The 12,532-nt window shown below is 32.4% G+C and overlaps 1 protein-coding gene across 1 annotated transcript in view; it reads left to right on the top strand.

Moving 5' to 3' along the window:
- LOC115878209 (E3 ubiquitin-protein ligase SMURF2) overlaps positions 1–10,846 on the top strand; it is a 34,353-nt gene extending 23,507 nt beyond the window's left edge. Inside the window, exons 9-14 of the mRNA XM_030894627.1 lie at positions 4,260–4,646; positions 6,194–6,349; positions 7,008–7,129; positions 7,187–7,369; positions 8,174–8,374; positions 10,468–10,846. Of these exons, the coding sequence (XP_030750487.1) occupies positions 4,260–4,646; positions 6,194–6,349; positions 7,008–7,129; positions 7,187–7,369; positions 8,174–8,358 (1,033 nt within the window). The 3' untranslated portion in view covers positions 8,359–8,374; positions 10,468–10,846. The remainder of the gene's footprint in view (positions 1–4,259; positions 4,647–6,193; positions 6,350–7,007; positions 7,130–7,186; positions 7,370–8,173; positions 8,375–10,467) is intronic.
- Positions 10,847–12,532: the final 1,686 nt, after the last annotated feature.

A 12,532-nucleotide genomic window follows, 5' to 3' on the forward strand; every position in this document is an offset into this window, starting at 1 on the left:
TTGGTGTGCTTCGTTTCAGTTACGTATTGCTAATTTAAATTTCGCGCTGGGAGTTCAGGTGGTGGCTCTGCTGTAAAAATGTCAAAGTTGCCGCGACATTTATTTCCTGACTTGTCCTCGTTTGACACTTTAGTTTTTGTACGAGTTTTGGGTTTAAATAAATAGTGTTGTAAAACTTAAAGCTTGAAAATGTTTGCTAGCAGACCTTGCAGTTGAACACTGTTCTTTAGAACCTCTTTTAATGCAAAGGAGTGTAAAGTGGTACATGGTAGCTTAATGGCCGTAAAAACTCATCCCGCTTTATTAGAATTTTTTGAGTAGTAATAGCTCTTTATGTCCCTTATGTGCTGTTAAGGAGATGAGTTTTGTTGATGTAAATAATATTTTTTTATATATTTATAATTAATTTATTTTTGTTTCCTAAAATATTGAAAAAAATATATAAAAGTGGACAACGCTGTGCCGGTCAAGCTTAATCACGCGACTAAAAGTTTATTTGGTATGAACCATACATTTATACGACGTTTTTTTGGAATAGATCGATGAACCTTCTTAAATATTAGCATGTCATTAAAACACACCCGGGATTTATTAAAAACGAGGAGAAAATTTAGAGAAGTTAATAAAGCAGCGAGTATACCAGAAATGAAACCACACAGAAAATAATAAAAAAATTGTAATGCAAATCTTACAACATTACACTTTTTTATTTAATATTAAATTGTTTAAAAAATATATCATAAAATGATGTTCATTCTTTTTAATATCCCCGATTTATTATCTCCTCTAAAAAAACAAAAACAGAAATCGCTAGTCAATATCGAGTTAAAATATATTTTTATGGAATAAGACAGAAATTTGGTGTAAATATAAATAAAAATCAAATAAATTCCTGAATAAAAATTCAGTTACTTTAATATAAAGCATGTCACCGTTTTTTTAAACTTTAAAGCATATCACCTGCTTCTCAGTTATCTATGATATGTCTCAATAATGGGTAATTTTTAAATAGAAAATAATAATTTAGAACTGGCTATTCAAAAATAGAATATACATTTAATACAATATGTTTCTCATTAGGCCACACAATACAAAGGTTAAAGGTTATGTTTTGAACATTTTTAGACTCATATACTAATCACAGATACCGTGTCGTTCCGCATATATATTTTAGGAAAATAGAACACCATTAACAAGCTTTACCTCGGGTTTTCAAGTCGAGAAAAACTATACTTATTTGAATAAAGCTTGATTTTCATGCATCCGTTGTCCGACGATACGATATTAATTTTATTGGTAGAATGGAAAGACTTCAATTTGTTAGAAAATTACGCAGTTTTTAAATTTACTGCATTTTCATGTCTCCGTTCATCGGATATACGATTTGCTTGCTATTGGTGTCATTTTATATTTTCATTTCTATAACGACATTCTTTTGCTATGCTCTCCTGAATAGAGTGCGGACCGTATGGCTGCCGATAGACGTTGCGTTCACTACTGCGCATCATATCTGTATTCAACATCTGTTCAGTACAGCGCATCACAAATTCGCCCTGAATTTCAGGAACTAAGGAGGCTAGGACAAATATATGTGTAGCATATTTAGTTTCATAAAAACTATATACTCATAAAAGAGAAATCCCATAAAACACACGAAAATGGGATACCCTGTACAGATGTGATGCGCAGTAGTGAACCGCAGTAGTCTACCGGCAGCCAGACGGCCCGCACTTTGGTCAGGAGACAATAGCTGAGAGAAAGATATATTAAAGAACCAGCTTTTTTAAAATTCTCGTTTTCCCGACGCGACGGTGGTAGCTCTTGTACTATTATATTTTTATTAAGGTTAAATAAATTTGTCAAAAAAGTGTCAAAACGTCCGTTAGCGTACGATCTTTTTCCGTTGACGGGCTGGAGTAAAAAAATTACGGTTGAAAAGTGGCGCGAAAACGCTATGAGCAATCAGAGCGCCATCGGACTATCGTATCAACGGACGACGGACGCATGAAAATCAAGCTATAAACTAAGCAGTTTTCCATTACATTCACTCTTGAAGATGGTTAGATACGCAGGCTTGGTCATCTTAAACCCTTTGTCTGGATATTTTAACATTAAATTTTGAGTTGATACATTTCTTCTACGCTGTAATGCTTCTAGCGTCACTTATGGAAAGTACCATAAGATCGAAAAAAAAAAACGGCTGGGAATGACAGTCGATGGTAATTTTGACGAGGTCAAGCTCTAGACGTCGTTACTTGATCCGTACTCTTCTTTATTTTCTAATGGCGCTTACTGCGCTTATTAGTGTTAATTTCTGACAAAATTTATTCCAATTTTCAGTAATTGACATCTAGGAATTGACCTCGCCAAAATTATCATCGATTGTCATTCCCCAGCCGTATTTGAAGCCGTTTTTTTTTCGATCACACTTAGGAAATGCAATCCCGCACCAAAATCTCAATCCCGCAAACCCGCGGGATTAAAGCAATCAATCCCGGATGCGCGGATCCGCAAAATTGCGGGACTGTAAACAATAGTCATACATTTGGTCCTAAATGGTACAAAAGGCATTGTACATTTTGCATAGGTCCATAATATATTGATATAGCGTGTATCTTAAACTAGCTGTACAGAAATTTGAACCGATGTATACAGGGTGTTCAAAAAATATATTTAATATTAAATAAACTTCAATTTTATTATAATTTGTCTACTTATTTTACAAATAAAAATATTATTCTGATGTTGCAGTTTTTTTAACGTGCTAGTTATCTGCTTTAAGATACACTCTATATCAATAATTTTTTGGCATATGCAGAATGTAGAAAGCTTTTTGTACTATTTAGGGCCATATGTACGACTAAAAATGCATATTTTTCGAAAAAAAAAGTTGTATTTTCCTTAAAACCAAAAAAAAATTAAAAAAACGATCAAATTGTGTTTTCTAATTTCAATACAGATGAGTCGTACTTGGTAAAAATTTCGATTTTTTAAAAATTGTAAATTTGCGGTAAAAAAGATACTTGACCAAATTTTCACACTCTTATAAAACACCCTGTATACGAGAATTCGCTAAATATATTTTCGAAAACCACATAGCATCTTAATCACAATAGATGCAATTAATAATAGTGTATTTAAACTACTGGAAATATCAAATAAATCCAATTCAACAAGAATTGATTTTTAATTACTAAATATGAATATTACTTTGTGTTTTGTCTATTTTAATAAATCTCTTTTATAATTTTCTTTTTGATATACCGTGTACGACAAAAGTGGCTCACCCTTATAACTTTTTTATTTTCTCAGATACAAAAAACTAAATTTGGTATGTATAACATAAAAAATTAGGATTGATTGACGTATTCAATTGTTTTTGTCATTTCCTGTTTCATCGGAAATGACTACAACTTTTGATTTTTAAATGGCACCATCGGTATATTTCTACTTTATTTGATAGAAAATGACACTCTGAATAGAATGACATATCATATGTCAACTTTTGACATTTTTGCTTAAAAAATCGTATTTTAAAGTTTAATCTAGAGTGTCATGGCTGTGTTAAAAACGCTAATTTTTAATCAAGTAGCTTTGGAAAATTAGATTTGATCCTCTAATGTTTTTCGTGTCTTGTCCTGGCCAGTTAAAAGATGCCCAAATCGTATTTTAATTGTATCCCAATTTTTTCAAATGGAACAAGGGTAGCTCATTAGCATTTTTGGAGAAAGCATTTTTTACGAAATATTTGGTACCGCGCATTTGGTATTTCGAGTCAAATTATCGTTATGAACCGCATGTTACAATTTCAAATAAACCATATGCGAAAATTTTGACATATGATGTGTCATTGTATTCACAGTGTCATTTTATATCAAATAAAGCAGAAATATACCGAGGGTAATATTTAAAAATCAAAAGTTGTCATTTCCGGTAAAACAGGAAGTGACCAAAAACAATAGAATACGTCAATCAATCCTAATTTATGTTATATACTAACATACCAAATCTCGTTTTTTTATCTGAGAAAATAAAAAAGTTATAGGAGTGAGCCACGTTTGAGACGCACCCGGTATATATCTGCATTTGATTAAGTATTTCTTAAGATTAAATTTCTCTAAAAAAACCCTATGAGTAGCCCAATAGTTAGTAATACTACTTTAAAAAGTATATTTTGATTTGACACCATCTCAATTATCACATGATTTGTTAAATTATTTTTCCACATAAAAGTACAAATAAAGTTTAACATTTTTTAGACTTATAATGAAAATGCGCCCAAAAGACATGAGAAAAAGACTTATGGTGAAATTCCGAGGTGAGGAAGGCTTAGACTACGGTGGTGTAGCCAGGGAGTGGCTCCATCTACTCTCGCGTGAAATGCTGAACCCCCAATACGGCCTCTTCCAGTACAGCAGAGAGGATCATTACACCCTTCAGATTAACCCCGACTCCTCGGTGAATCCCGAACATTTGTCCTATTTCCATTTCGTGGGCAGGATTTTGGGAATCGCCGTGTTCCACAACCACCAGTTGGAAGGTGGTTTCACCCTGCCTTTTTACAAGCAGTTGCTGAATAAACCGATCACCCTGCAGGATATTGAAGGGGTCGATCCGGAGTTGCACAGAAGTTTGACGTGGATGCTGTAAGTTATCGTTTTTATTTTTTGGGGATTATCAGTTTTGTTAAAACATTATTGCTAGATATACAGGGTGGTCCAAATTGCATTCCGCAAACTTCGGCAGCATATTCTGCAGATAAAAGTACATAATTATAAAAGTTCATATAAATGTATGTCCTGAAATGCTTAATTTCGGAGATACAGGGTGTAGAAGTTTCATTTTTATTTCGATTTTTTCCAAATAATTTCTGAAGTAACTTCAATATTTGGATGAAAATCGGTTTCTAGGAGTTTTTTGAAATGAGAACATTAATTTTGATGTCAATATGACTTCTAGATGTAGAGGGCGCCACCTCTATATTTTTTTAACTGGTTTGAAGAGTAATAAATTTTCGGCCGTGCCTGTATAAAACTACTGAGAAAAAATATACATTTGCGACGTTTTTTACGTAAAAAATGTCTTTTGGTAAAAATCGCTACGAGTAATGGTTCTCGAGATATTTGGAACCAAAATTATCAATACCTGTCATCATTGACATAAATTAAACATGTTGACGATGTCGGTGAATCATTAGACTGAAATTATAAATTTGAAATTTTTTTGTCCCAAAAGTTCAACAAAAAAAGTTTTTTCGAAGAAAAATTTGTGATTAATTTAAAAAAATAAAAAGTTTCCAAATTTATAATTTCAGTCAAATAACTACCGACTCAACATGTTAATAATAAATAGTAATAATAAAAGTATTTATTTAATCCAGTTGAAAAAAAAAACAAATAATTACATAATATATGTTTCAAGACGGCCAGATCTAGCATAGCTATTCCATCTAACCGTATAATAGGTAAAAATATATAAACAATATATTTATCTATTTATATCTATACATGCAAATAGGTTCTCCAATTTCTTAAAAACTATGTATTTTACTTTAGATAGTATTTCTTTTAATTTATATTTAAAACTAATTATACTTGACGAATTTGTTATAATATCCGGTAACGAATTGAACAGTTTAGCAGCGTTGTAACTAAATATTCTTTGGAATAATGCAATTTCTATTCTAAATATCTTAAGAACGGTTGCTCGTAGCAATTTTTAACATTTTTTACGTAAAAAATAACGTAAATCTATATTTTTTACGGACGAAAAGTTATTACTTTTTAATACAGTTATAACACATGTAGGTGGCGTCCCCTACAAATGGGAGTTAAATTGACATCAAACATCAAAATCAAAATCAGTTATTATGTCAAAAACTCTCAGACACCAATTTTCATCCAAATATTGACGTTAATAATTTGGAAAAAATCGAAATAAAAAAGAAATTTCTACACCCTGTATCTCCGAGACTAAGCATTTTAGGACATACATTTACACAAACTTTTTTACTTATTTTTATCTGCAGAATATGCTGCCGAAATATCCGTAATACAGTTCGGACATATACCATTGAAACTGTAAGTAAGATACATTGTTCTGTGTTATAAACATTTACGACTAGTTTTTAAAGTAAAAAGTATTGCAAAAATACTTTATGACGAGCACTGTATAATATACATGTTTATTTCAGTGAAAATAACATAGACGGTGTACTAGACACGACCTTTTCTGTTGAGAACAACAGTTTTGGAGTCGTGAAAGTGCACGAATTGAAACCAGGTGGTGCTACCATAGCAGTTACTGAAGATAACAAGAGGGAATATGTTAAACTTTACGTTAATTACAGGTAATATTAATATGACGAATAAAAGTTATTATTACTACTAAATTAATTCATAAAAATTATTTTCATATTTCAATAAACAAATGTCTAATAAGTTTTTTTTGCTAAAATTTTCGCGTTTAATTTTTGAGTTCTGAATACATTGTAATTAGAGGAACGACTATATAGCTTCATTCAGAACCTCCCAATTAGTGGTTTCAATTACACTTTCTACTTTTTAGTTTATGATCATTCACAATGTCTAAAAAACATAATTAAAATTAATAAAATATCCTAGCAACAGCTTGCGGTAGTCTGTTGTATCCATAGAGAAAGCATAATATTTAGCTTATAAAACAAACAACTTTTGATTTCTAACCAAAATTTTTCTTGACGGGTGATAATCAAAGGCCAAAATGATATTCGTCGCAAATTTTAAAGTATAATTAGTGGACAAGTTAAAAGTTTGATAACTTTTTCTACTAATTGAAAATATCAACCACTAATTTTGACTTTCTGAATGCTTACATTGAAGTTAAAGGAACAAACTTTGATGTTAATTGACACCACTAATTTTTTCCACTAATTGCGAGGTTCTGAATCAATCTTAAGTCCGAAATGAGAGTATTATTTCAGACCATACTTTTGTTGGATCTTCAAAGTTTTTTTTATTATAATTCAGGTTTATGAGGGGTATTGAACAGCAGTTTTTAGCCCTTCAAAAGGGATTTACTGAACTCATACCTCCGGCATCTTTACGACCTTTTGACGAAAGGGAGTTGGAATTAGTTATTAGCGGAATTGGTAAGTATAATATGATTTTTTTGAACTAACAAAAAGTTACAAATTTAACATTTATAGGGTCTATCGATATCGCTGATTGGAGGTCCCATACCAGATTGAAGCACTGTACTCCAGAAACGCCAGTAGTTCAGTGGTTTTGGCAGGTGGTAGAGTCTTATTCTGAAGAGATGCGGGCCAGGTTGTTGCAGTTCGTTACCGGTAGTTCGAGAGTACCGTTACAAGGCTTTAAGGCATTGCAAGGTAAGTTTAAGTAAATTACCCAACACTTACTTTTCGGGGCGATCCACAGTGATTGAAATAGTTGGCAGTACATACATTGTTAGGATATTTTAGGATAACGATTGGTACCGAAGTCTAAAACAAATTAGCGATTGAAAAATTACACAAAATTACGCCAATTCATTCAGCACATAATTTGCTATATTTTCTTTTGTATCTTGTAAATTTGCAGGTTTTGTCATAGCTACATAATTATAATAATTTTAGAAGATGTTCATAAAACATTTAATCAACTAGTTGATTAAAAAATTATACCATTAATATTGCAAATTATATTTCTTCCTCTCATAGTATATTTCTATTTAATTTTTTGATAATGTAACGAGCACTTTGTTTACTCATTTGTTTCGTCGAACTACTTGAATCCATTTTTGCTTTTGATCAAATCGGTGTAAGAAATTATGAAGCTATAAAATGTTGTTTCGGGAGAGTTGAATATCCGGGAAAGTTTAGTTATGGAATGTTAATGCCCCCAACAACGCCCTAATTACGCTTTCCTTTACACGTTAGAAGTTTTTCGGCAATTTTATTAACATCTGAAATTGTGAAAACACAACACTACGCCTAATTCGAATTCTTTTTCACTTATTTTTTACTAGCCCAAACAGCGTTACATCACACAAACCTCGTACCTGAGTGTTTTAGAGTCTCAAAAACTGCACTAGCAAAAAACTAAAATACGTGACTGTGGCGTGAAGTACATAATGATAATTTCTGATTTCTGCCGTAGAGTGCGCTGCCTATAATTTAATTTGTAATTTACAGGTAGTACGGGAGCCGCGGGCCCTCGACTTTTTACCATCCACTGTATAGACGCACCGCCCCAAAACTTGCCCAAAGCCCACACCTGCTTTAATAGGATCGACATACCTCCATACGAAACGTACCAAGCCCTACTGGAGAAGCTGACTCAAGCCGTTGAAGAGACTTGTGGTTTTGCGGTGGAATGATAAAACGAATTTTAAGGTAAGCATGTGTATGTGTTGGTAAACAATCTCCTCATACGAAATTGAGGTGGTCTATTTATTTTTTTTATCTCCAGTCTTTAAGGCTAAATTTGTTTCTTACAACATATAAAATATTCCAAATACAAACCTCTGCCAAAACTAATGTAATTAATAATAGGTAGGTATAATCCAAGGACTGTATATATTCTAAAGGACTGTTCGATCGCGTCAAATCGCCGCTGTCGTAGTCGCCGTGGAATGCTACGTCACGCGCTGACCAGCGCTCCACAGTGCGGCGGATGGTTATTCTAGCGGGACAAAATCTCAAGAGCAATGTTTGGGACTTAAAATCTAAGAACGTAGCAAATGGTCTAATATATAGCAACTATATGGTTAAATTTATTTATTTATTAACAACTTAATTTATTAATAAATAAATACAAGATAATAAAACGATATGATATTATTCGTACATGATACACAAAAACCGTATTGTAAACTATTGCCAAATACATAAAATTATGATATCAAAAAACTCTTTAGCAGTTATTTTTAAATTAATTTGTAATCTTGTGACACCCTCTATAATTTATTTTAAAAAAATATATTTTATTTTGAAAATAATAAATAAGATAGATATTTTAATTTTAATTTTAACACTCGGTAATTGTAAATTCATATATTAAGTATCTAAGACAATTTTTTAAACTCAGTGCCTTTTGATGGAGTTGTTTTGTTTTTATACTATCCGATTGAAATGAATCTTTTTGGGCATTCACCTGTTAAGCTTGAACTCCCTGTGACTGCGACTACCTGTGTTGGTAACTATTGGTAACTCAAAAGATCTACATCATTCAATATATCGATATTTGAAAAAAAAGTGTAAGTTTGATATCTGCAGAACAAAGGCACGAAGGATTTTAACAAATAATATACATACAGTAGAAAAGTACATACCTTTGGCAATCTTCAACATAATTTGGCTTTCTAATAAAATGTATAAGCATTTGTAAATATTTTGTTTTCGTATGATCTCTGCCTTGCTGAGCAGAAAACGACCAAATTTGGTTGATAAAAATGTATCGAAATACAAAGAATATTCATGCATTTTTTATCAATTGTAATGTCTACTATTTATTCTTATCAGTACACATTTTTTGGCTTATTTCTAACCAAACGCTTTTGTCCCGCTAAATTTATCTTCCAACGCACTGTGCGCTCGTCCGTCAAATGCAAAAATAACTGTCACTGTCTAAAATCTTTAGCGCCAACTTTAACTCGGTCAGTAGATGACGTAAAAAAACTGACAGTGCATGAAGATAGGAATCGAACTATCCTTATCTCTATATAGTAAACGCTACGAATGTTTGGGAGTGATTCATCGGTCGCTACCATGTGAACTAATCTGTTCAAGGTCACATAAAACTTAATTCCAGTGCCGTGGTGTTTCAAGTCATATAATAATCAATATATAATCTGTTGTAATTTGTTGTTTGAACTGTCAAAGTCTTGTCAAAACATATATTTGGTTATAAATATAAAATGGAATGCCCCATTGGTCGTACTGCAAGCACACCAATGGACTGGCGCACAAAAACGAATCAATCAAAGAAACGCGATATAGTATCGTCTTTGTCAATCACGCTAACATTTTAGAATAAGTAGGAGAAGCGCAGGCAGATGATTAGACCGGGTCTTTAAAAACCTACGTCTGCGGTAAAAATTTACGTTTTTAATATAAAAATGATAGCGCGCGTGTCGATTCTAACTTCATCAAGCGATGAATCACTCCCAAACATTCGTGGCGTTTACTCTAGTATCCTTGTGTGTTGGTAATCTCCTCATGAAATAGAGGTGGTCTATTTATTTTTTCATCTCCAGTTTTTAAGGTTAAGTTTGTTTCTTACACCATATAAAATATTCCGAATATAAACCTCTGCCAAAACTAATGTAATTAATAATAGGTAGGTATAATCCTACCGACTGCGCCATATTTAAAATGTACTTCATATTATAATAATATGCGGAAATGGAAACTTACAATGATTGTGACCCTATTTTTAATAAAATCAAAAATATTTTCTATTTATTAATTGTATGTGCAATTTTCAGGTGATAATTGTTCTGTTTAGTGAACAATTTATCACACCTAATGGATACATCAACTAGAATAGGACAAACGTGCATTTGGCTTTGAAGACTGTAAAGTGCCTTTTCCCACCTCTGCTCTCACACACCGTTCTGACATTCAAGTGCCTATATGCTAGTCAATTCTAAAAAAGCTATTAAAACAACACCTTAGATTCTACACAGATTAGAAGAAAATATATATTCGTAACGGTGTTATTTGCTCGTACAATTTTTTTAAAGCAATATATTGAAAATGTATGCAATATATAGTTATTTTTCCATTGTATGTAGTATACAGGGTGTCCCAGAAATAAGTGCAAATATTTTAACTGGTAGTATAGTTCAACACACCAGAAACACGCCTATGGGGGTTTGTTTTTTGCGAAAAAAAAATTTTGCAAATTCGAAATTTTTTGGAATTTTTTTTAGTTTTTAGTTAAAAAACATAGTTTCTTGATAATATGGCAACATAGGTATTAGATTAAATTTACAAGAAAGAAAATCCAGAAAATATCCAGTGGTTCTCAAAATTTAACAAAAAAAATTTTTTTTTTGAGATTTTCAAAGTAAAATAACTCCGTTATTTTGGACTTATTTGAAAAACGATAAAGAGAAAATATGTTTCTTTTATCAAGATCTACCACCCCTTAAAATACTTGTACTTATTTCTGGGACACCCTGTATATTATAAGCAGAGTTTGGTTATTTTAAATCCGTATTTTAATGCATAAGACAAAGATCATTCACTTATAACCGGTTGATAGAAAGAGACACGATGAAATGCAAGGTTGCCATATGCGAGACATGCTTAAAGATGAGCTAAGAAGGAATTAAATTGAATTTAGTTTGCAAAAACCAATTGCATTTGGTAAGTTCTGTGAGGGTACTTCAACTATACAATTAGTAAAGTCTGTCCAACAAGGGGATGCCAGTTGATAGTTGTCTGTCATTTATTTCATAGCTGAACTTATTTGGGCACGAATCAGTGCTTTTTGCAATTTATTTGCACTCTATGGTAATGTGTAGTGTGATTAGGGAATGCAATCCCGCAAATACGGGATCCCTCTGAGGTTCCGCGGGATCAAATTTGCGAGATTTACCGTGCGGGGTCCGCGAGATCAACACATTATTACTAGGTAACCGAATCGATCTCGATTAAGATCAAACTGCTTCGTTCCGGGCTGATGCGTCGACGCTCGGAACCCGGGGGATTCCCCTTACGGCTTGGCCATTAAAAATAAGTGAAACAAACAGGTTAGTTATTAGATTTCTTTCTGGCGTATGTGCGTAAGTGAAGAAAAGCGTTTAACTAGTGCTTGTGGACACTTTCGTCAAATAAATTGCCGGACATAATTATCGGTACAAGCAAAATTTTAGGGTAAATTTAAAGTTGAATATCTCTTGAACTAAAAAAGATTTTGAGATGCGGTTTGGACCAGGTTTTAGATGCATCTATTGTGATTAAGATGCTATGTGGTTTTCGAAAATATATTTAGCGAATTCTCGTATACAGGGTGTTTTATAAGAGTGTGAAAATTTGGTCAAGTATCTTTTTTACCGCAAATTTACAATTTTTAAAAAATCGAAATTTTTACCAAGTACGACTCATCTGTATTGAAATTAGAAAAAACAATTTGATCGATTTTTTAATTTTTTTTTTGGTTTTAAGGAAAATACGACGTTTTTTCGAAAAATATGCATCAATATATTGTGGACCTATGCAAAATGTACAATGCCTTTTGTACCATTTAGGACCAAATGTATGACTATTGTTTACAGCCCCGCAATTTTGCGGATCCGCGGGATTGATTGCTTTAATCCCGCGGGTTTGCGGGATTGAGATTTTGGTGCGGGATTGCATTTCCTAAGTGTGATCGAGAAAAAAAAACGCTGTCAAATACGGCTGGGGAATGACAATCGATGATAATTTTGGCGATGTCAATTACTGAAAATTGGAATAAAATTTGTCAGAAATTAACACTAATTATAGAAAAATTAAAAAAGGATAGAACACATTTCCAGATACACAGATCTATTTCAAAAAAAA

Source organism: Sitophilus oryzae, unplaced genomic scaffold (assembly GCF_002938485.1).
Source record: "Sitophilus oryzae breed Bouriz unplaced genomic scaffold, Soryzae_2.0 scaffold_1502_pilon_pilon, whole genome shotgun sequence".
In the NCBI taxonomy this organism is placed as follows: Eukaryota; Metazoa; Arthropoda; class Insecta; order Coleoptera; family Curculionidae; genus Sitophilus; species Sitophilus oryzae.